At 39.1% G+C, this 26,050-nt stretch overlaps 2 protein-coding genes across 2 annotated transcripts; one reads left to right on the forward strand and one right to left on the reverse strand.

The window, feature by feature from the left end:
* Positions 1 to 2,188: 2,188 nt before the first annotated feature.
* Positions 2,189 to 3,944, reverse strand: LOC129728952 (uncharacterized). The gene is made up of 2 exons (XM_055687430.1): positions 2,262 to 3,944; positions 2,189 to 2,200 (listed from the first exon to the last, which is right to left on the reverse strand). The coding sequence occupies exons 1-2, from the start codon at positions 3,942 to 3,944 to the stop codon at positions 2,189 to 2,191; spliced, it is 1,695 nt and encodes a 564-aa protein (XP_055543405.1).
* A 14,861-nt stretch (positions 3,945 to 18,805) lies between these two features.
* Positions 18,806 to 22,906, forward strand: LOC129727058 (probable fatty acid-binding protein). The gene is made up of 2 exons (XM_055684455.1): positions 18,806 to 19,004; positions 22,145 to 22,906. The coding sequence occupies exons 1-2, from the start codon at positions 18,932 to 18,934 to the stop codon at positions 22,468 to 22,470; spliced, it is 399 nt and encodes a 132-aa protein (XP_055540430.1). The 5' UTR covers positions 18,806 to 18,931; the 3' UTR covers positions 22,471 to 22,906.
* The last annotated feature ends 3,144 nt before the right edge of the window (positions 22,907 to 26,050 follow it).

A 26,050-nucleotide genomic window follows, 5' to 3' on the forward strand; every position in this document is an offset into this window, starting at 1 on the left:
TATTTAATGTAAAATTGATATATTTACAATGAAAAACATAGTTAAATTATGGTATAACTATGTACAATTACAGCAACTTTTAAGGTTTTTTTAATGTTATTTTATTCGGGTGACGTGCACAGTGTAGACTAGTTGTCATTCATAGTTTGTTTACCGCGCACGATGTAGGAGTACCGTGACGTTTCAGTAGTTGTTTATATATGGCGGATAATCTGTTTTCGGTGAAAAGTAAACTTAAAAGGCAAATATTTCCGTTGTTTGTGGCACGCAAGTCATGAGTTCGTGTTTTCTGATGTGCAACTATTCATCTTTGTCAAGCCACACAATATCCACAATGATCGACTGTGGGCGCCGACGTAGGCCTGCATTCCCCGGTTATATAAACATCCCGCAGTTCCAGGGGACCGTATTCAGGCGAGGGAAACTCCCACTCGTGTTTATCGAGAAAAACGGAAAAATCATCGCCCGGTACTATAAGACCGAGGTTCTGGAGAAGGTTGTGGCCCCGGCACTTCGGAACCTCTAGGGATACGGTCATTTCGTCTTTTAAAAGGACACTGCACACCGACCCACGCGGTCAATATCGCCCAAGCGTGGTGTCTTGAGAATTTGACTGGTTTTCTCGCCAGACGTGAATCCCCTGGACCTTCATGTATGGTCGTACATGCTGACCAAACAGAGCGAATATAAAGTGAATTCAAGAAGTTCCATATCTCAATAAACATTGCCTCAATAAAAATTTACCGGGGTTTTTTCTTCGGCTCAGCGGTCTTGTAATTTGAAAACAGCTATTCAATTTTGTCCTACGTTTCGACACCGATTGGTATCTTCCTCGGGGAAATTATATTTAAATAAGTCAACTATTTTAACAATTTTCATTTGTACATACATTGCCTACTTACAAGTTCTAGTTTTGTTTCGCGTCCTACGGTTTTTTAAAACATATAACTGTGTGTTCTGTATCGTTCGATAGTGACATTGGTGGATTGGCTAAATTTGGAAAATTATTATTTTAAATGTGTCATTTTTAGCTTAGGTTTAAAGTTTCTTACTATTTCGGTGTTTAAATTTTTAAAAAACTGTGATTGTGGCGTTTGCGTACTCTATGGTGGATTTATGCTACTAAGGAATGGTATCTTGGTTATTGAAAGTTTGGCTATTGCTATTTGAGCTAATTTTAGAGGGAGATGGGTTATTGTTTGTTATACCAGTCAAAAGAGAGGCATAGGCTGTATTTAGTCCGGCAATGTCTGTTCTCTTATTGACGGCTTGTTGTGTGGTGTATATATGGCACATCTCAAGGAATGGAAGTGTGTTGGGGGTTCTACTACGGTCAAGGATGGTAGTGTTGTCTAGGTTGAATCTGTGTCCGAAATCAACACAGTGCTGTATGAGAGCTGTTTTCTCTCTCATCTCGTCTATTGTTGTTGTTGTGTGGGTACCAGCGATAATCTCGTCTATGCGTTTGATATTAGATTTGTGACTCAATAGCCTTGTGTTCAGTTTGTTGTTCGTCATGCCAATGTAGCAACTGCTACAGTCACTACAGGGTATTTTGTAAACTACACTATGGTTGTCTGTTTTTCTGAGTGGATCTTTGAGTTTCGAGAGAAATTGGTTGACTGTGTGTGTTTGTCTGCATGCTATGTGGTATTGTGGATAGTCATGTTTGAGCATTTTAGCCAGTCGTTCTGTTAGCAATGGGACATACGGGACCGAACGGTACAGCTTTACCTGTTGTGTGCTACTGGAATGATCTTGAGGCTGTTGCTGGATATGCTGTTTGGTTGCTGATGGCTGCATGATGTTCTCGCTGGTTTGTTCTTGCCTTGGACTGGATTGCGGGATTCCGTTTTTGGCTGGCTGCGATGTTGGTGTTTCATGTTGGCTGTTGGTTTGTGGATTCTGCTGCACCGGAGGTGGTGTTGGTACTATAAGTGGTGGTGGCGAAGGTGAAATGTGTGCTGGCGTGTAGTTGACATCGGATCCCCATCTGCTATTCGACTTCGAAATTTGTTTCTGGATAAGTCTGTTTATTAATGTTTTCGGGTAGTTGTTGTTATGTAAGTGCTGATGTATCGTTTTTGTTTGATGTTGTATGCTGCTATGCCGTGAGAGCGCCATGACCCGGTAAAGAAGTTCGCCGCAACGTTAACTTTTTGCTGCATTTTGTGGCATGAATGGTAGTTTAGCATTCTTCCTGACGCGATTGGTTTGGTATACCATTCCGTCGTAAGGTGCTGATTTTCTTGTCTAATCACGATCATGTCTAAAAAGGGTAGCTTTCCTTCTTTTTCCACCTCAACCGTGAACTGTAACCTCGGTTCCTGTCTGTTAAACACATCCAACACCTTAGGTACCATGTCTTTTGGCACCGCCAGGAAAAGATCGTCCACATATTTACGGATTATGGGGACGGTGAATGGCAGTTCAGTTAGTGCCCTGTCTATAACCGAATCTAGCGCTATGTCCGCCAATATTGGTGAAAGAGGGCTTCCCATTGTGGTACCGTAAATCTGTTTGAACTGTTGATTTTTGTACTGGAAGTAACTGGATTCCATACAGAAACTAATAGCCTCCAGAAACAAATCTAGGTTGATTTTTGTGTCAACTTCTCTCCACCGCTCAATTATCATCCTGGTGACCAATTCCCTCGGAACATTCGTAAACAGTGATACCACATCCAGAGAAAGTATAATATGGTCCTCTGGCAAGATCACCTTGTTTATCTCGTCACAGAATTCAAACGAGCTGTGGGTGCTGTCGGTGCTTTTGATCGAGCCTGCTAAAATGTTCGCAAAGAATTTTGACAGTCTGTAAGTGGGGGCGGTTATGTTGGGGATTACTGGGCGTAGGGGGAGATTTTCTTTATGAGCTTTTGGTTGACCATAGATGCGTGGACATACGGAATTATTAACAGTGAGGTGTTTGGCAGTTGTGTAGTCGATCAGCTTTAAATTTTTTAATCTGTTTACCAGGTTATTGTTCGTTTTTTGAATTCCACTCGTTGGATCCCTGGTTAGTTTTGCGTACGTTCCTTCGTCGCCCACCAATGCTAGCATTTTCTCTCCATACATTTTCTTTTCCATAATAACCGTCCGTTTTCCTTTATCCGACGAAAGAATGCATAAGTCTGGGTGTGATCGAAGGAAATTTTTCGTCTCTCTGATGGAAGAATTGCAAAAGGCCACCGTAGGGTCACGTGTATCGATCTGCGAGTGGAAGCCATGGACATAGTTTTGTATTATGTTGATGGCTCTGCAACGATTCTCGTCTTGAGTTCGTTTGTCGGCGTGTGTTCTAATAATTTCTTCTATATCGGCCAGTACATGAAACATCGGAATTTGGTTGACATTTGTCGGCGTTAATGCAAATTTTGGACCTAGACTCAGCAGGGTTAGAGTCTGCGCTGGGACTTGAACCTTTGTAGCGTTGAAAATCGCTTTATCGTTGGTTGTTAACGCTCCTGGTGCCGTTAGTGTTCGGGCTAGTATATCGCTCAGCTTTTTATGTGCGGTTTTGGTTCGTTTCGTCATTTTAGTTCGGAACGACATAGCTTGCGTTTGCAAAAAGTTTCGACTGATGTTTTCGTTTGTTATGCTCGATAGTGTTGGACCCACTTGTTCCATTATCCCTTTTAACTTCTTGATTTTGTTGAAAGCTTGCTTTATCTCAATATTCAGTATCGCTTTCTTGAATTTTTTAACACATCTGTCTAGCTTTGCTAGGCATGTTTCATTTTTTGCGATCATCTCATGCAGGCATTTCAGGGACTGTACTATGTGCTGGGGAAACATACCTCGTCTTCTGCATTTGATTAGGAACGACTTTCGGCTTTGCATGTTTGCTAGCTTAGAATTCGCAATGGCGTAGCTTTTGAACTTATTGAGCACAGATTCACCATAGCATTCGGTTATGTATTTGTGAAAACTACCATCGGCCATGTTCATTGATATGTATTTGGAGTCGACCGTGTATTGATATGTATTGATATTGAAAACAGCTATTCAATTTTGTCCTACGTTTCGACACCGATTGGTATCTACCTCGGGGAAACTATATTTAAATAAGTCAACTATTTTAACAATTTTCATTTGTACATACATTGCCTACTTACAAGTTCTAGTTTTGTTTCGCGTCCTACGGTTTTTTTAAAACATATAACTGTGTGTTCTGTATCGTTCGATAGTGACATTGGTGGATTGGCTAAATTTGGAAAATTATTATTTTAAATGTGTCATTTTTAGCTTAGGTTTAAAGTTTCTTACTATTTCGGTGTTTAAATTTTTAAAAAACTGTGATTGTGGCGTTTGCGTACTCTATGGTGGATTTATGCTACTAAGGAATGGTATCTTGGTTATTGAAAGTTTGGCTATTGCTATTTGAGCTAATTTTAGAGAGAGATGGGCTATTGTTTGTTATACCAGTCAAAAGAGAGGCATAGGCTGTATTTAGTCCGGCAATGTCTGTTCTCTTATTGACGGCTTGTTGTGTGGTGTATATATGGCACATCTCAAGGAATGGAAAAAAACCCCGATATCAATACACGGTCGACTCCAAATACATATAAAAATTTACTTCGGGAAGAATATGTTGTTTATTTTTAAAGTCTAATCGAACTTTTAGAACCCCCTATAAACATACGGAAATTTGATTTACATATTCCACTACCGTTTTCTTTCCCATAAATTGGAAGACGACTATGTTAGTAACTGTTCAAGAAAGAATAACGGTCTGTAACTACTGTGACTGTTCGCTAATTTATTCCTTACTCCAAATTATACAAACAAAAATTATTGATGTCATATCACAAGGACCTCTACTATTCTCCTTATTTATCAACGATATAACCAGACTATTACCTCCATGCACGAGACTATTTTACGCTAATGATACTGAGTCCTTGAGCTCATTAAAGCTCATGACCTCTGCGCCAGACTCCAAGAGCTAATTAATCTTTTCGCCGATTAGTGCCGCATTAATCATATGTCAATTAGCATCTCCAAGCGTTTCGTAATCAGATTTAGCCGAAAATATCACCCTCTTATTTATGAATACCACATTGCTGGAAGGAACGTAGTCGTAGTCACTAATCTTGGTGTTATACTGGACCTAAACTTGCGTTAAGGCAGCCAACTTCTCCATGCCATTTAGAATTGTCGATACTTGGTAGGCTCCGTGTAGTAGAGCATCGAGCGTAAGTATAAAAACATACATCCAATCCCAAATAAATATAAAAAAGCATGCCACTTACTCTAAATATCGTTATTGGTAATAATAGAAGTGCAGAATACAGCAGACACTCAGGTAGTATCACAAATGATCAACGTTTGTTTTCGTATTAACAAATAAGGCTGGTTCACATTTTATTTTTATTTAATGTCACACCAAACTTTTGCGGGTAGGTATTCTTGAACATGTGCATTTACCTTGATCATTTTTCATACTCCATACGGGTGATATACCTCGATAGCTGATTTATATCATAAAAGGCGCTTTTGCATAGTTCATGTTCAGTAAAACATTGTATGTAAGCGGAAAAATGTTCACCACCTAGGGCACTTAGTTTTTACAATGTATGTCAATGAAAATAAAAAATACGGATAGGTAGTTTTACTTAAAATCTTATGTAGACCTACGTTTTAAATATTTGGAAGTTATTTCTATTAGTATACATCGCTAACCAGATATTCAACGTCGCTTATCGCCAATCTTCTAGAAATCAGATAATCCTATCATATCTTTTAAACCGTTATCTTATCATTTATCGACTGAAAGCCAATCGAAATAAAAAAAAATCCCGAAACATAGAACGCTCGAACAAAGTTCACGACAGTATAATTTACGTTTCGTATGAAGCGAAGCGTAAATTAATCTAGCAAAAAATAATACGCGTTACTAAGTAACGTTTTCTTAAAAATAACCTAACTGGCTGCAAAATATAAAGCTAAAAGCTAAGGGTTCTTGAGAAGGACTATTAGAAAAATGGCTCATTTGTGAAAAATAAGTTTTATTACAGCATTTGCTAGCCAGTTTGAAGTTTCAAAAAAAAAGAACGCGGGAAAATTACCGTGAAACTGCAACCAACCAATTCTAACGGCACACACGTGTTCGATCACACGAGCACTTTCCCCTACTCTTTAGAAAATCGTATTCCTCTCAAGCGAATGAATAGTATCTCACTTTCCCGCGATTACTCGTCCGTAGCGAGAGGCTCGCACGGTATGGGTTATATACTTTCGGATGTGTCCTTCTCAGTTTGCCGACCTATGTGTATGCATGTTGCACTTTTGTCCTACTTATACCCACAAACGGACGGTTCGTCTTCTGCGTTTAACCTCGTAAGTTTTCAGGATTTCAGTACATAACAGAAAAGCACATCAAAAAAACTCTATAGAGCCCAGACAGAAAATAAAGCACGTACATTCACGTTATACGTTTTTTGACGTCTTCTGCCTTGAAGATGCTTTTCCTGACGCTCCACGACTTCCAACCGCAACGTTAAAGCGAGAAAACGCTTTTCTCCTCCCTACAACTCCACTATCGTCTCCTATCTGGGATGGCCGCAAAGTAGACAGTTTCGTCATGTTTTTTTAAACAGACCTCTATAGAGCAGAGCCCAAGATTCCTGTTTCGTCCCACCGTGAAAAACAATATCCATCATGAACACATTTCTAAGCAAAACTCTTCACCACTGGGCTCCGAAGAGCACTGTGCATCTCCTAAAATCAGTTGGCACATACATGATGTGGATAAGTTTTTCCGCTTGCGGTAGTTTGTTTGCTGTTCAAGTTGAGGCGAGCCCCAGCCGCCCCAGTGCTATTGGTACAACACTTATTCAAAGCTAGCCGGTATGAAAGCGTACATGCATTTAATTTTTTTGGAGCTTTCTCTGAACGATGCTTTTGGCGGTAGTTCTATTCACTGATCAACAGCCTTGACATGTTAGAGTGTTCATTCATTGACATATGTACTCCAGAAGCCTCAAGAATTTGCAATATTCATTTTGCTGTACCCGCTATTGCTGAGCCGTTGATTGCTGTGGTCTAAAATAAAGATCACAAAAAACTTGATTGGTAATACACTGGGGTCTTTTTTACGCGGTTGATTGAACCGCTTTTTAGGGGTGAGATTAGATGTACTTATACTGAACTTATTTGATACCGCGTACAAATAGTCTTACAAATCACATAAAAATAGTCCGTGTTATTGTAAAAAAATCGCGTTTAATAAAACGCATAAAAATAAACCGCGTAAGAAAAGACCCTAGTGTAAATCGAAAATTATAATCAAATTATAACCGAAATCAGTAGTTTCCAAGTAGCGAACAGTTAAAGTATTTTGGTTTGATACACTACTCCATTATTTAATTAAACCAAATAAAGCGACATCCCTCAATTACGTAACGCAAAAAACCCAATTTTTGGACCCCCGCCCCCCATACGTAACGAAACGTAACGCCAACACCTACCCCCTCATAAAAATTACGTAACGCTTTAGAAGAATTTGTTTACTCGTTTTTGGAGAGTCTCTCCAGAGTTTCTCTACCCTACCCTGTGTAGCAAATCGTAACGCTCAAGGATACCCCCCGTCCCGTAAGTTATGGATGCTGCCTCAAACCCTTTCTAAATATAGCGTTTATACTAGGGTGGGGAAAAATGATCGATTTTCCAGAACCAAGTTTTTTGGTTCCTTTTGGGGTACCATACAACCCAAACTTATTTGAAGTCGATTGGTTTTGTCTCCGCTTGGCGCATTGCATTTCAAATTTGTATAAAAATTTATATGGGAAAACCTACTTTTTGCATTTACCCTTCTAGAGAGCTCAATAATGCTCTAATAATGCACTACATTATGTTAAAGTATAGTACTTTAGATGCCTAACAACTTTGCAAAAGACACTGAAGAGCTAGAATGTCCCTAAGAAGAGCCATAGCTTTTCAAAGTTGAGTATGTCAATTTAAATGCAAAAAATCTTGTTTTCTGCCAACATTACCAATGTACCGGCGTTAGTTGGATTCCCATCAGAAGTAACCTGTCGTAACAAGTTTATACACTCAGCTAGACCTAGCAAACAAATTTAGGTCAATATTCTAGGCGTAAATAGAATCTACAACGTGTTTCAGAGGTAACTTCTAATGGAAATCGGACTGACGCCGGTACACTGGCAGTGTTGGCAGAAAAAATGATTTGCAACATAAATTTCGACATACTCAACTTTGAACAGCTCTAGTATTTTTTTGGCACACCCTAGCTCTTTAGTGTCTTCGTCCAAGTTGTTAGGCATTTAAAAACCTACCATATGAAGTCATGAAACCTATGTTTTGAGCCATTTTGAGCCCTTTAGAATAGAAAATGCAAAAAAGTTTTTCCATACAAATCTCCATTTGAATTTAAAATGCAATGCGCCAAGCGGAGACAAAACCAATCGACTTCCAATAAATTCAGGATTGTTTGGGGCCCCAATCTGCTATCAAATTTCGTTCTTTCCATGTAACGATTCCCCACCCTAGTTTATACACATCATTTCTTATCAAATTTAGAAAATTATTGCACCAACAAAAATGTGGTCCAGTTAATATTAATCCAATGCAAATAACCTCCTCTCAACTGTTTTGAAGCCTTTTCAAAAGAACCTTGAAACTATTTTTAAAACAGCATTCGAGCTACACTGAAATATTTTAGGAGTAATTTCCACACTCTATACATTTTTATAATTACTTAAAAACTGGTATATGACTTTATTTAAAATTTTTATCAATGCCCAGTCCATTTAGCAGTTGTTAAGGCAAGGCAAGGTAAACAAATTCAATTTCTCAATTAAAACCAACTTCAAAACAAAATTCTCCAAGCGTACCAGTGACGCATGGTTTACCTACTCCTTTGCATACCCGTTTAACTTATGCACAGGTTACAGGTAGTTCGAACATTATACCGCCTAGTGTTGGTAGTTCGAAAATGACCGTTAATATGGGTAAGCAAAACAAGCTAGAAAATAATTGTACACCTATTACTCCAGCTAATATTGCTGCCAAAAATATTTTTTCTAATGTCAACTGCCTGGGGCCTATTACGGCAGGTAAACTTTCTTTTTTGCAACAGGCAATGTTCGATCTTATGAACGCCATGTTGCAGGCAAAATCAATGTTTGAAGCCATTCAAATAGGCACAAATTTTACTATTAAAATTGTTTCTAATTTAAAATTTAGCAATGATGTTAAATAAGACAATTAAAATATTAAATTGGAATGCTCGCTCATTGAAGGCCAATGAGAATGAGCTTTTTAATTTTTTTACAGTAAATAATGTGCATATTGCAATTATTACTGAAACATTTTTGAAACCTAACATAAAATTAAAATATGATCCCAATTACGTGGTTCATAGATATGATAGGATTCAGGGTTCCGGCGGTGGAGTTGCAATTGTTATTCATCGCCGAATCAAACATCGTGCTCTTCCCCATCTTGAAACGAAAGTTATTGAAACTTTGGGAATTGAAGTTCAAACTGAACTTGGGATTTTATTTATTGCCGCAGCATATTTACCATTTCAATGCACACGCGAGCTCAAAAATTATTTTAAAGGTGATTTACAAAAACTCACCAGAAATCGTTCGAAATTTTTCATAATCGGCGATTTTAACGCTAAACATCGTTCATGGAATAATTCTCAAAGTAATTCCAATGGCAAAATTTTATTCAATGATTGTTCTTCAGGATACTATTCTATTTTATCTCCGAATAGTCCTACATGCTTTTCTTCTGTAAGAAACCCTTCAACAATTGATTTGGTGCTAACAGATCAAAGTCATGTATGTAGTGATTTGATCACACATGCTGACTTTGATTCTGACCATCTTCCAATAACTTTTTCTTTATCACATGAATCAGTTTTAAACCCTATGAGCTCTGTTTTTAATTATAACAAGGCTAATTGGGAAAGATACAAAACTCATATTGAGAGAAATTTCAATAATGAGCTTGATTTGCAAAACGAAGTGAATATTGATTCCGCTTTGGAAGCATTAAAATGTGCAATTGTTGATGCCAGGAATTATTCTGTTCCAAAGGCTCAAATGAAATTTGATTCACCAATAATTGACGAAAATCTTCAACTTCTAATTCGTTTGAAAAATGTCCGCAGACGTCAATATCAACGTTCTCGTGACCCTGTTTTTAAAACTATTTATAAAGATTTACAGAAAGAGATTAAACATAGATTTACTCTTCTGAGAAATCAAAATTTTGAGACTAAAGTTGAAAAATTGAAACCATATTCAAAACCATTTTGGAAGCTGTCGAAGATTCTTAAGAAACCTTCAAAGCCTATTCCAGTTTTAAAAGATGGTGAACGTTTTCTTGTATCCAATGAACAAAAGGCTCAAAGACTTGCTCAGCAGTTTGAGAGTGTTCATAACTCAAATTTGAATTTTGTGAGTCCAATTGAAAATGAAGTCACACGTCAATTTGATTTAGTTTCTTCCCAGAATTTTTTACCTGCAGAAATAATTGACACTAACTTGAATGAGATTAAATCAATTATTAAAAATTTCAAAAATATGAAAGCACCTGGTGACGATGGAATCTTTAATATACTAATCAAACATCTCCCTGAGAGCACAATGGAATTTTTAGTGAAAATTTTCAATTGCTGCTTCAAAATTGCATATTTTCCCAAATTATGGAAAAATGCAAAAATTACTCCCATTTTAAAACCGGATAAGAACCCAGCTGAAGTTTCAAGTTATCGACCAATCAGTTTGCTTTCTTCAATAAGTAAACTGTTTGAGAGAATTATTCTTAACAGAATGATGTCACACATCAACGAAAATTCAATTTTTGCAAATGAACAGTTTGGATTTCGCCATTGGCATTCCACAACTCATCAATTACTCAGAGTTACTAATATGATACGAGCTAACAAATCTGAAGGTTATTCCACTGGAGCTGCTCTTTTAGACATAGAAAAAGCATTCGACAGTGTTTGGCATAAAGGTTTGATTGCGAAATTGCAAACTTTTAATTTTCCAATTTTCCTAATCAAAATTTTAAAAAATTATCTCACTGATCGAACTCTGCAGGTTGTCTATCAGAATTCAAAATCTGATAGATTTCCTGTCAGAGCAGGTGTACCTCAAGGTTCAGTCTTGGGTCCAGTCCTGTACAACATATTCACTTCAGATCTTCCTGATTTGCCTCCAGGATGCACAAAGTCATTGTTCTGCGATGACACAAGCATTTCCGTAAAAGGAAAAAGTCTTCGTGTCATATGCAGTCGATTGCAGAAAAGTTTAGATATTTTTTCTTCCTACTTGCAAAAGTGGAAAATCTCTCCCAATGCTTCTAAAACTCAAATGATAATTTTTCCGCATAAGCCTAGGGCTTCTTTCCTCAAGCCAAACAATAATCATGTTGTCAAAATGAATGGGGTTATTTTAAGTTGGTCCGACAAGGTTAAGTACTTGGGACTAATTTATGATAAAAAACTTATTTCCAAAGAGCACATTGAGAGTATACAAGCCAAGTGCATCAAATATACGAGATGTTTATATCCTCTCATTAACAAGAATTCTAAACTTTGTTTAAAGAACAAACTTTTGATTTACAAACAAATTTTTAGACCAGCAATGCTTTATGCTGTACCGATCTGGTCAAGTTGCTGTTCAACAAGGAAGAAAACGCTCCAAAGGATTCAGAATAAAATTCTGAAAATGATTTTGAAGCGTCCTCCTTGGTTTGGTACCCTCGAATTACATAGACTTACTGGTGTTGAACCATTAGAAGCTATGTCAAATATAATTATTAACAATTTTCGACAAAAATCGTTGCAATCCTCAATTGCTACGATAAGCTCTCTTTATAGCCAATAAGTTAGCAATTAAGTTAGTTGTAAGTTTACTTCCCCTTTTCTGACAAGTAGGTTTAAATCCCTACGAATGATAAGTCCTAATTGCGAAAGCAAACAAATCCTAACAATTAAAATTACAAATTTCTAACAGTGTTGAGAAGTCACCATTTGTGATTGGACACACATACTCATTATTTACTAATATTTATCATAAATACTTAAGCTACTAACAAATCCCCCCTTAAAAAAAAAAAAAAAAAAAAAAAAAAAAAAAAAACACCAAACAAACGTCGCCGCCTAGGGTGGGCAAGCGAATTCTCTTTTCTTCAACCTTTCGAAGCACTTGTCAACGAAAACTTCGTACTAGTGCTGGGACTATCCGGATATCCGGCATCGGATATCCGACAAATATCCAAAATCCGGATCAAACGGATATCCGGATATTATCCGACAGGACATCCGGATTTTCGGATAGTCAGATATCCGGATATCCGGATTTTTCTTATCCGAACATAGTGTAAAGAGAATTATGTAAATAATTACTTACGAGGGGATGGGGGATTGTGAAAAAAATTTTCGTGTTGCGTTTTGTTTGACGGGGTTTCAAAAGATAATAAATATACGGATACCCGAATATCCGACTATCCGATGATCCGTATCCGGATATCCGAGTATCCGGATAGTATTCGTTCATGCATCCGTGATCCAAGCTTCGGATAACCGGATCTCGAGTATATCCGGTTAAAAGTCCCAGCACTACTTCGTGCGATGTAGCCACTTTTCCCTAGGTCTTCCTCTTCAGTATCCTTTGGAGCTTCTTGTCGCTCAGGGTCGGCGGCCGTCCAGAACCGGGCTTTCTTTCAATGCTCTGATTGGTGTCCAATGGTGCCATGATGTTGTGGATGCCGGAACGGGCGTATCAGGTGTTCACGAACTGCCGCACGATGTCCGTTTTCGACGCGGCGGGGTACCGTTATTTAAACGCGCAAATCAAATTTTTTCTGATGACTTATGGGTTAATATGATTGCTGCTGCATGCGTAGTTTCGTCAGTGCGTGTAAAGGTAAACTTATGAAAATTTGGCAATTTTTGTCTATTTTTTTAGCGCAAACGTTATTAGAGGTATTGAAAACAAAATTCTGCACCAATTTCAACAATTAGGAGGGGGCAACGCCCCCCCTGCCCCCCTCTGGCCACGCCTATGCTCATGAGTGTTGAACGAGGAACAAATAAATTCGGACTCGAACAATCGGCACAGACCTATACGACGAAAACGGACTAACGATTGGAAACTCGAGACGTGGAACTGCCGGTCTCTCAATTCCCAAGGGAGCCCACGAGTGCTTTCCGAAGTATTGAAATCCCACAGATTCAACGTCATAGCGTTTCAGGAGGTATTCTGGAAGGGCTCAATGGTACGTACGTTCTGGAATGGTCATGCTATCTACCAGAGCAGGGGCAACATGCATAAACTGGGAACAGCTTTTATAGTGATGGGCGAGATGCGGAAACGGGTGATTGGGTGGTAGCCAATCAGCCCTCGAATGTGCAAGTTGAGAATCAGAGGCCGTTTCTTCAACATCAGCATCAAAAACGTGCACAGCCCACACCTCGGAGGTACTGATGACAACAAGGATGAATTCTACTCCCAGTTGGAGCGTGAGTACGACCACTGCCCAAAACATGATACCAAGATCGTCAGGGAATACAAACCGGTGTTTGGAAGTCCAGCTGACCAACGAAATAGCCCTAAGACTTATCGGCTTTGCCGCCTCCAAGAACATGGCTGTGCGTAGCAGTCCAGCACAACCTTCTACACAAGTACGCCTGGAGGTCACCAAATCAGACAGAAACACAGATCGACCACGTTCTGATTGACTGTCGACACTTTTTACACATCATCGACATCAGTCGCTAACGTCGACTCGGACTACTACCTGGTGATGGTTAGGATGCGCCCAAAACTCTCCGTTGTTAACAACATTCGGTAGCACGCCCGCCTCGGTTAGATCTCGCACAATTGAGTTAGCCTAACGTCGCCGAAAACTACGCGCATTCACTCGAAGCTGCGCTGCCGGAAGAGGACCAACTGGAGGAAGCTTCTCTCGAGGACTGTTGGAACACCATCAGAACAGCCATCAACAGCGAACGTCATCGGGCATGTGGGACGAACCTAACGAAAGAAGTGGCTTAACGACGAATGTAGGAGGGTAATGGATGAAGAGAACGCTGCGCGGACGGGTGAGATGCGCAGTGCCACTCGTCAGAGCTGTAGTATCCCTAGATAACTTTGACGAACAAAGTTAACGAAGCAGCAATGTATTTCAGGGTTATCCCGAGAACGTCTTATCAGGCAACTCTTATTGTAAGCAAAGCAAAGCCTTGGTACTACATTCCGTATCGGAACTCGACCTTCTGTTTATTATACACAGACTTCGCAGCCAACTGTTAAGTGTACAGGACAATTGCGGGGCTAGCGCTACGATCCTACTGACACTGACAGTCTCTCCCGAGCCGAGACTCGAACCTACGACGACTGGCTTGCTAGGCCAGCATCGTACCTCGAGACCAGCTGGGCTACCTGCTCTTAACTCTTTTTGTACATATTATAAATAGCTGTTCAAACCATTGCATCATGGTCTTTAACTACCATCCGTCATGAGCGACAAACTTGTAAATATAGGTAAGCCATGAGTGCTATCAATTGTCTCACTGCACATTAACCAAAGTCCTGAGAGAACATAACAAGAACGTGGAAAGATATACTGCCATTCCAAGCATAGTTGTCCCAGCTTGCATAAGGTTTGTGTAGAACATGGGACTACTATGATTAGAACGGCAGTATAGACGGAAGAAGATGTAGCGAACCCAAATCTTCCGGGAGAAAAAGCGATAACAGGCCAAATCTTTACCATACGGCAAATCCTCCAGAAATGCCGTGAATACAGAGCCCCACTCACCATCTATTCATCGACTTCAAAGCCACGTATAACACTATCGACCGAAAAGAACTATGGAAGGTCATGGACGGAAACGGCTTTCCGGGAAAGCTGGTTAGACTGATAAAGGCTACGGTGAATGGGACGCAGTGCTGTGTGCGAATTTTGGGTGGATTGCCGGGTCTATTTGAATCCTGCAGGGGGCTTCTTCAGGGTAATGGTCTCTCCTGCCTGCTATTCAATATTGCGCTACAGGGTGTAATGAATCGAGCGGACATCAACACGCGGGGTAAGATTTTCAACAAATCCAGTCAATTCGTTTGCTTTGCTGATGATATGGACATTGTCGGCAGAACAACTGCGGCGGTGGTAGAACACTACACCAGACTAAAACGCGAATCAGCGAGGATTGGGTTGCAGATACCTTGGTCTACCTTGACTCACTGGTAACTGAGGACAATGATACCAGCCATGAGATCCAGAGGCGTATTATCAGTGGAAGTCGTGCCTAGTATGGGCTCCACAAGCAATTGCGGTCGAACAGACTAAGTCCCCGTACGAAGAGTAACCTGTACAAAACGCTCATTAGACCAGTCGTTCTCTACGGGCATGAAACGCGGACAATGCTCGAGGAGGACCTGCGAGTGCTCGGAGTTTTCGAACGACGGGTACTAAGGACGATCTTTGGCGGCGTGCAGGAGAACGGAACATGGAGGCGGATGATGAGCCATGAGCTCGCGCAACTCTATAGTGATCCTAGTATTCAAAAGGTGGCCAAACCTGGACGGATACGCTGGGCAGAGCACGTTGCAAGAATGCCGGACAACTACATTGCAAATGTGGTGTTTGCTCCGAATCCGGCAGGAGGAAGACAACCAGGGGCGCAGCGAGCAAGATGGGTAGACCAGGTGGAGCGAGATCTGGCGGATAGTACACGGTGTCCTAGGGATTGGATAGCAGCAGCCAATAACTGAGTGATCGTAGTTCTCTACGGAGTCGAAAAAACAAGGTTTCTCGCAGAGGACCTTAAAGCCCTTGGAATTTTCGAACGGAAGGTGCTGCGGACTATCTACGATGGAGCACAGATGGACGACGGAGCATGGCGACGGTGCATAAACCACGAGTTGCACGCACTACTTGGAGAGAACCCCATTGCACACCTGGCGAAAGTCAATTGGTCATGGTGGGCCGGTCACGTCGTAAGGAAGCCGGGCGCAGCGTGCACGATGGCTCGAGCAGATCGTAAGAGACTTGCGGGTGATGAGACGCCTGAGGATCTGGCGAAACACAACCCATAACCAAGCAACATTGCGACAACTTCTTAATACAGCACGAGCCACCACGGCTCACGTCTGATTGGTAAGGTAGGTAACGAAATCAAACTGGTAAAACTGTAAGCTTTTATAACCCACTGCAGCACCACAAGTCACACAGCAAGTAACGGGCTAGGCTTTATCAAGCACTTTTATTACAACTTTCAGGACCCGTATAAAAGCACTTCACTTTATTGTTTGTTACCCTTTTCAATCACACGCAAATGCCCTTCAGAAATTGTGTTGGACGTCATTGCCACTACCGTTATATAGAGCACGTTGTAATCATTAAAAAAACGTTGGGAATTCGAAAACCATTGCAAACGATATCATTTTCCAGTTCGGAAAATTCGATTCACAAATGCTTTTTGTAAACACGATTCGACTCACTAACCCTTCTCATTTCGCATAATTATATCGTACGCCGCCTTAAAATCCACAAACAGATATAGGTTTACAAGTTGCAGTCTCGATACTTTTCTAGAATCTGTCGCAGAATAAACATTAGATATATTGCTATTGCTATCAATATCGAGCTAGAATTAAGGTTGTCGCATATGTTATTTGTATTCTGAAATTAAGCTCCATCAAAAAGTAAAAATCAAATAATATGAAACCAGTGGATCCACAGCAACAGATGTATTTATGTTATAATCATAAGCAGTACAGGAATACATTTTTTTTATTTTAAAGAGGATTTGCCTAATTTGGCAATCGCCTCTGAGGAATACATTATGAACGTGATATTCCAGCAAATTATCGATTACAATTTATTCAGTAACATTCTTTTCTGAATTTCAAAGAGTTGTAAATCAAATCGATTCACTCGTGTTTCCTGGCAAAGTTACCTAATATAACACCAGACCAAAAGATAACGAAAAGTTTCATCATACCGTATCAGATTTATTATCAACTCTGATAACTAATGTTCACCGCATGTACCCTAACTGATAACTAGTTATTTTTAATCAATCCATTCACCTGAATCTAAATTGAGTTTGTGATTTCGACATTGACCTTATAGCTGTAATACAAATTTTTGAATTCAATAGCTGATCGTAAATATCTCGAAATGCTTTGAAAAATTGAAAAAATATTTCGGCGGTAAAAAACTCTAGACAAAGAATACAAGTTCAGCTTCCAAAAATCTAAACCTCAAATTACAAGAAATACAAATCTCGAATGGTACAGACAATAGTCCTTCCATTGTTTCTCCTTTTATGATTCTATGATTCTCCTTCAAGAATAACTAAACAGACATAGTCAAAGTTTTTGTCCACTTGAACAACCTTTTGAATTATCAGCTAGAATAAAAAGCTCAGAGGCGAACATTATTGAACTTTTCAGTCATCATTCGGAAATCGGAATGGAAAAATCACTTCAGAATCAACTGATTTTAAAAATAATTCATTTTTACTTTTAAGAGAAACTTTTCACAAGTTTTTAAAACATTGAGTTCAAGGACCTTTGAAAATTTCAAATTTCCCTTGTTATGAAAATTGAAAGATGCTTTAGAAAAATCATAAAATCTCAAGTTTATTTTTCATGTCCATGATCAAAATGTTTTAAACAACTCTGCTGAATTCACGTAAAATGCTCCGCTTGTAGTATGCCATACATATTTACATAATATTTGTAAATACAACCCTGGCAACACAAACGTAATCGTTATGTTGAAGAATGCTACCGTTAAATAACGCAGATGTAACATATTAAATGTGACCTAAAGTTCAGGTGTAATAAAGATGCAGTGTTATAAAAAACATTGACTATTGACTTCAAACATTTCTACTCATGTTTATCAACCTTACTCAGTTATAACTGGTGTATTCATGAGATATACAACCCTCCCTCTTGGGCACGTTATGTAATTTTTTAGATCACGAACACCAATATAAAACAATAGCCACATGTTATCAGGTCTCTACGTCGACTATTTGTTAATGCCTTCTGCTGGCTGTGGGAAAATTAATCTTTGTGTTGAACACATCAGCTAAAAAGTTTACAGCATTGGATGTACTGAAGCAAAAAATGATAACAGATTAATCTCACCGATTAGCAAACGTGTTATCGAACAGAAAGTTGATTGTATAGCAACATCAAGACAACGATATGACACATTTTGCGACAAATCTTATCACAAATGTCTAGAATTGAATCGTCTGAAGAAGCGATGGCAGTGAGTTAAATTAATAAAAACACTCTTAGTTTTGATCAATTGTTTACTCTAAACATGTAGCTCAGATATGAAAAAGTTTAAAAAAATCCGTTATATATCCTAAAATAATTCTTACTAGAATTCCAATCAAAATTTACAGTCGAAACCTGCAATGACCTAATGGCATCACTGCTCTTGCATGCAACAGACAACGCCTTCAAGCAAACGCTTCAATCGGCAAGCTGCGTAGGTTTTCTCCTCATTCGACAGTGATGCCAATCTCGCAGATTTATTTTAAAATCCCAGACTTTGTGACGTATTTTCAGACAAGCAGACACAAGGGTATTTTTCCACTTCTTCAAAATTTTCCAAAATTTAAAAAAGCTCTTCGTTTGATAAATCTGGTGATTTCTCGGCACATGACCAGAGTCCAACATATCGTTCAATGGTCTACAGACCGATATTTCCGATACATCTGCCTTTCTTTGAAGATTGTTGGCAATGCTGCCCTTTCCCATAGCGGTGCCGGTATAAATTGAAACCGAACGGTTACCGATCAGTGTATTCAAGTGTAAAAGGTTGTACGTGGTGGTGGTCAGGCTTGGCAGAGAACTTTTGCATTTAGTTTCATTTTTTGAACCTTTTGAACGTCCCAAACACACCCTTTAACAATGGCAGCATGGGTTGGCAAGAAGTACAAGATGGAGAAGTCCGAGGGATTCGATGAGTACATGAAGGCTCTCGGTAAGTTATTCGCTAATTGGTGCAATGGTGTTTGAGATACACGCGGACAATAATGATACATCAAGGCAGCTTCCACATTCCGATTACTCAATTTGTAATTGATTCAATTTTCTGCTATACATCAGAGTGCGGTACCGACCACCGTTCTAATTTATCAAGTTAGAAGTGCAGCGCGTAATTTAAACATGTTTTTTTTTTAATCGATGACCCGTCGCTACCGGATATGAACTGTGAAGCCCCATTATTATTTTCTACATCGCCGAACTAAACGCAAGACCAGTTGTATCGTACGATATCGCATGTGGTTGCGTTTGCGCCAAATACCGGCCGGTTTTTCTTCAAGCGGCATCATCTTCTTTTTCCTCTCTGCTTCGAGGAACTCTTTTCACCATTTGTAGTCTGCGTCTTATCCCAGCAGCATGCACCTCTGTAGAGATAAACGAAGAATGTGCAAAAAATCGATTGGAACGAAAACTGTTCAAGGTTTTATTTTATCACGCAAAACGTGTGGTTGAAAATTTTCCAAGAGTTCCATTCTTAGCGTGTCGTACTGAAGAACGACACTGTCGCTGAAATGAAGAAAAAGTCATTGAACCTAGAAATCAGAAACTGTTCTGATTGCGGTGCCATCAACAGTGGACTGGTGGACAACAAAGTTGAGGCTGGGTTGAAATGTAATCAATTGTAATGAAGAGATTCCATTTTCATTATGTTTTGCGCAGTTTTTTCAATTCGTATGTTGAACTGGACTACGGCATTAAATATGAAATTTCATACGCAGTATTTTTTTTTATTGTATATTTTTAGAAAGCATTGTTTCTTTGCAGTAACAGCATTTACATCAATCAAAGAATACAGTGTTGTTTCGATTTTTATACCCTTAACGTCAGGTTTTAAGAGTTTTTTTTCCTAATTTAAGACTAAGCAGATCGTAATTAGAAAAGTAACCTTCTGAACGCTTCGTTCTACGTTGTTTTCGACGATATTTTTTAATTTATACCTGCAAACATGCTAAACATGATTACGTTTTTTTTTATTGAATAGTTGAGACTCTAATTTAGAGTACAGAGATTTATTGAAAATACTAAACTAAATTATTAATTCAAACAAAGGTTTATAATATAGTTCTGATTCGATTACAATAGATTAACAGAGCTGTGTATCTGAAATTAATCGTTAAATTAATAGTGAATTTAACTATTAATTGGCTTTAACTCTCGTTAGGACTGTTAGCTGCCATTGAATCATACACAGTAATAACGATACAGCAAAATTTATTTTTGGATATAAGCGACAAGTGAGATTTTCTTTCCAAGCGTTTTTATTGACATAGCTGTCATACAGGTGATGGCGTGAACATTTTGACAAAGCTATTTATTTTTAAATGAATCGCTTTTCTTCTCTCCTACGACAATCATTGATAAATATTGAAGTGATTGTCGATTTAAAAACATAAGTGATGCATTTTTACTCCTGATTGAAAACATAATCACGCTGTTGTGATAAGACCGCATCACATCTAAAAAGAATGTGTAGAGGGAAGCAACATAAATACAACTTGGTAGCAAATGAGAAAAATAATCTTTTATCCTATATTGCTTATTATGTGATCATTTTGCAACGAAATCTAAACATGCATTTGTTATGCATAATAGCTTTCAAGCGTCCAGTACTTGTTCTACTGCAAGAGGTTCCCAACCATATTCAAACGGTCGAAAGTGTCCATCCAAAAAAGTTCAAGATTTATAGAGGTTAATTTGATTCGCGCCCGCGAACAATCGCCACCGTGATGCGTCGGCTGACGGAACACGCCTGCCTCCGTAGCCGTCGGTAATTGAATCAAGAACCTATTATAATCCCCGCCGGAGAAGTCTGGATCCATACAATGGTGCTTCTTGTCGCATTGCGTAGTGTGGTGGGAAGAGAAAACCCGTTCAGCTGGCTTGACAAGCAAGAGAATTCGATTAATTTATTACAATTGATCAATTGTGTCAAAGCATGGGAAGTGCTTATCGGTTGCTGCATACTGCAGTACTGCTTGTTATCGTTGGAACTGACAGTGCCAAAGTGCCGATTAGTACTTGTAACTATAACTCAGACTACCGGGTTGTCGCGCAGTCTGGACCTCGCCAGACAGGTTTTAATGCGGATTTCCGGCTCTTTTCAACATAAACTTCCTTCGACAAGAGCACGGCTAGCTTTAACCGATTGGAAAGTAAAACCGCTAAAATGTACATTGATGTGTTTGAGTTTGGTTCCGCACACTTAGGTCCAATATTCTCGCTTATTACCTCCCTCTTATTAACATGTCTGCATGATAGCCACTATTTCGCTGCATACATCGTATTTAGTGCAATTATCTCCATAGTTAAAAGCAAAGTCACCTTACCGCAGTATAGTGACATTCGACATCAGACATTGATTATTGGTAATTGCATAATTTATTAAAGCTCAACGTATCCCCATTATTTACACGCTACAAGTGTTTGCTAAGCTGAACGTCAACAAATCACCGATAAGTTCCTGCATTAGCTACCGACTGCTGCACTAAACAGTAATCGTTATCAGGGTGAACGAATTCTGATAATGTTGTTTTTTATTCATGACTTGTCGGTGCTCAAGTTAACTTTAAGACATCGGATCAACCACGTCGAGGTCTAATCAGTACCCTCATATGGCATTAGGTTACAAAACATTAGGTATGCAGTGCAAACAAGATTAAAATGAACTATGGACCTCGCTGTTAACACACCTAGAAGAATTCCTATCTGCTCCTACCAACACATTACGTGGAGAGATTACCGGAATTAAAGTTATATATTTCAATTATCTACAATCAGAAACTGAACATACAGTAGTTGTAAAAATATGCGATTTAATTAAACTTAATGCCTGTACCATTTGCATGAAAAGCACAAACTTTTATTCGCCGTAAGAAAACTGGTATAGGACTGTTTCGAATTAATAAATCATAGAAAATATAAAAATTCTTTGTTCGGGTTTCGCTTGAATATCAAAGGTATGAGGTGTGAGTGTTCACACTTTTTTCATCAATTTCAAATCAGTCTCAAAGTGATTGATAAAAAAATGTTACTGTAGACTAATTCTAACGGATCTTTGCTTATCTCTATTCGTTTCAGGTGTTGGCATGGTGCTCCGCAAGCTCGGAAACAGCATCTCGCCAACGGTCGAACTGATCAAGGAGGGCGATGAGTACACCTTCAACACGTTGTCTACTTTTAAAAATACCACCATCAAGTTCAAATTGGGTGAGGAGTTCGAGGAGGAAACCGTTGACGGCCGAAAGGTCAAGTCCGTGTGCACCTTCGAGGGCGACAATAAGCTTATCCATGAGCAGAAGGGCGAAAAACCAACGACCATCATTCGTGAATTCACTGCTACCGATTTAACTGCCACCATGACCGCCGGGTCCGCAAAGTGCGTCCGATACTACAAGGCCGTCTAAGACCGGCACCATCGAACGCCCCTTCCTTTTCAACAGCATCTATGCATGATGTGCCTAGTCTCTGAGGTATCTTCTTCGCGACATAACTAGACATCACAAAAACAAGCATTCAGCCTACAATCCTAGTCATCATAGACATCTTCTGCATCGACTTCGAGATCGAGAGTCCTACGATCGGTTTGACGCACATACCATGCTGTAATCAGACACAAATCTAAGCGTATGTTGCTTGGACAAATGCTGCATGTATTCCATATGATTATTCCTTGTTTTTTTTTTTTGCATATTTTCCAGACTTTTTCATTTATCCCTCATTTGTTAAAATGAATCAGAATATCTATTTTGGGATATTATTTTAGATTTAGTTGAACATGAAGCATATTGTAAAAATAAACTAAACCCGTCTGAAATACATTGTTATATGTAATCAAATCAATTTTTTTGTTTCATTTGCTGGCAATAATTTCAATGAATCTTTGAAATACAATAGTTTGAATCGTGACGAAATTATGGCTGAAAAATCAAATTGTGTGTTCATAGCTAAAAATCATTACGCATGTAAAGTTCCTTGGAAAAATGGTTCGTTTACCGAATATTTGGAATAATATTCGACCTTTAGGAGTTTTAATATCACAGAAAAAATCACTTCGAGATAGAATCTCCGAAGATGTACTAAATATCTTGAACACAGCGTCAACGTCAACCTCTTTCAGCAACACTGATTTGATATTGAAGAGAGCCAGGTTTGGTAAACGGCTGGGCAGTGCTATTTAACAGCACACCCGCACTAGCTGGAATAAAATAGACCCCAGTGTGGTTCAAGGCATAATGCCCTATTCCAACCTCCACCGTGTTACCGACTGGGATACGAGCAGCCTAGGGAAAACCGGTGAACCGGTGGGAACTTGGTCGTATGCTGACAGGAAAGGGGTAGTTGCTCTCCTTAGAGAGCAGCTTGCCTGTACCCCACAGGCTAGGGGCGGCTTAAACAGTGACTGATCCGGACCGAACGGCGAAACTATGAAATGCGGTGTCTCGCCAGCTACACCTATGGCGGCAGCCCCGTCGCGAGACTAGGCATCGCAGCCCTAGTAAGGCAGCATACTAAAATAAACATACTACGAAGAATCAAGAATTCAAAACGAACCAGAACAATAGGCAATGACTAGAGACGGTGGTAATTCGCGGCAAAAAAATTTAAAATTCGCGGGTGGCAAAATGAAAAATATTTAAAATTCGCGGTAATTTCGCGGCAACCTTCTTCTCCAAAAAATACTGAATAAAGTGATTTTTTTGGCGAAAACAAGAAACAATTCGCTGGTTTAAATTAATATACTGTCATTTAACCGTACGATTAATAATTTCTTTGCATTACTGACTAAAAGTTTATAGGTATATTGCGACTTTTACGCCAAATTGGACTACCCCGAAATACACGATTATCACAGTCGAATCTCGCACACGATTTCGCAGTTTGGGTGATAGGTATCGATACTAGCGATATCGAAACGCTGGACAGAAATATTTTATTATATAGACAAAGATACTCTATGATGACTGCTACCTTGGTAGGTTAATAAGAAATCACTCCAGCAATGGTCAGTGCTTGATACCTATATATATTAATCTAGTATACTTGAAACCGTGAAGTCTAGTATCGATACAATGACAATTGAGAAAGTATCGATACTCAGTATCACCCAATCAATCATGTAACACTTAGTTTTGTTTTGATACCGTTACCGTGCCTAATTCTGCGCAGTTCCTAATTCTGCGCAATTTTTGTTATACTTATGTTTTGTTGTATTTTTTGTAACTATGAGCATAATATTTTATTTTTCTTAAATAGAATTATTGATTCTGTGTCAGTGGTAGCGAACCTATACATTAGAGAAATGACAAGACACTCACCGTTAAGGCAACTGTCAACATCAAAACGGATAACGGCGTTTTGATGTTGACAGCTGCCTTAACGGTGAGTGTCTCGGCGTCTCTCTGGTGTATAGGCTGACTAGTCAGTGGTCACAATAATATCAAGAATATATGCGAATAAAAGAAAAAAAAATCTGAATTGTTAATATGATCAACGTCGCAAACACCTTCGTTCGTAGTAACGAAAAGACAACGGCAGGAAATAGTTTTATTCATTTCCTCTTAAAACGAGTGCAACGATTTAAACAAACATCGAAGTTGGTAATAAAAGTTAGTATTAGTCATGATTTAGGTAAAATGAAATATTAGCTTACGCTAAGTAGCGCATAGTACTGAAAAAGTGCAAAAAAATAATGCGCAGATTTAGGCACCAAATTTGTTTTTTGTGTTCCTAACTATGCGCAGTTTCACAGAGATGAATTCTGGCAAAATTAGGCGGAAGCACATGCAATATGATAAGAACAAAGTGCTTGCGAATGTGGACAAGGTAAGAAGAGGCTTTTCCATACGCCGAGCCGCAATGAAATATGGGATTCTCGAAAGCACACTTCGTGCAAAGTTTTCAGCTGGTGTTTAGTTGAACTCTGCGACGCGTTCCGGGAGGCCAGAAGCGTTCACAACGCAAGAGAAAAGCCGGATTGTCGATTGGATTATTCAGATAGCGAGAGCTGGATTTTGGGTGGATTCTCAGAGGTTAAAGACATCTGTGGCACATTACCTTAAATCAATTGGGCGACCTATTTTCGTTGGAACCCGTCTGCCGGCAGAAATCGTCAATAGTACTCCGGATGGTTGGTCTATTGAGAAAAATGTATCGGTGGCATAAGATTTTTTATGAATGTTTAAAAAATGTTCTCCACCCATGGCTACTGCGATACAAGGTAGCTCTTCCCGTTTTACTTTTCATAAATGGCCATAAATCGAACGTTTCTCTTCAGACCACTGAGTTTTGCAAGGTGAAAAGTAGCCCGTGAAAAGAAAAAGCAGTTAGTACAAGAGAAGCGCCAAAAACAAACATTAACGAAGGCTTCAAATGATGGAAAAACTTCTACAGAAAATGTTTAAGTAGTTCATTCGTTGTTTTGCTTTCGTCTCGATTAGACGCAAATTGTTCATCTCCGTTTGAGTTTGCAAAATAACAATACACGAGTTATCGTACGAGTGTTTTTTTGTCGATTAGTTCTTGTGCTGCGCGATAACAATAGCCGGTAGTTTATCGGCAGAAACATCTTCTGCACACTGGTAGGGGCAGGCTACCCCGCCAGTGATCCGATACGCAGCTGATATATCAGCAAGAATAATTCTCCCGCACCGCTGTTACCCCGCTAGCAGCACGGACCACCATATGATCGAGCGAGTGGAAGTCAACTACAAGTGGCATCTACAAGGTCGCGTGTAGGATACGGCCACTGTGTCACAACACGAAGCTGGATCGTCATTGTTTGTTCTGCGAAGACGCTCGATTAATCCTACTATCAGCCGTGAGGTCGTGACTTAGACGTTCGGTGAAGTATTCACTTTAGAATTTTTATCATTATTATTAATAGTATTATTATTATTGTTATTATTATAATTATTATTACTATTATTATTATTATTATTTTTATTATTATTATTATTATTATTATTATTATTATTATTATTATTA

Source organism: Wyeomyia smithii, chromosome 3 (assembly GCF_029784165.1).
Source record: "Wyeomyia smithii strain HCP4-BCI-WySm-NY-G18 chromosome 3, ASM2978416v1, whole genome shotgun sequence".
Classification (NCBI taxonomy): Eukaryota; Metazoa; Arthropoda; class Insecta; order Diptera; family Culicidae; genus Wyeomyia; species Wyeomyia smithii.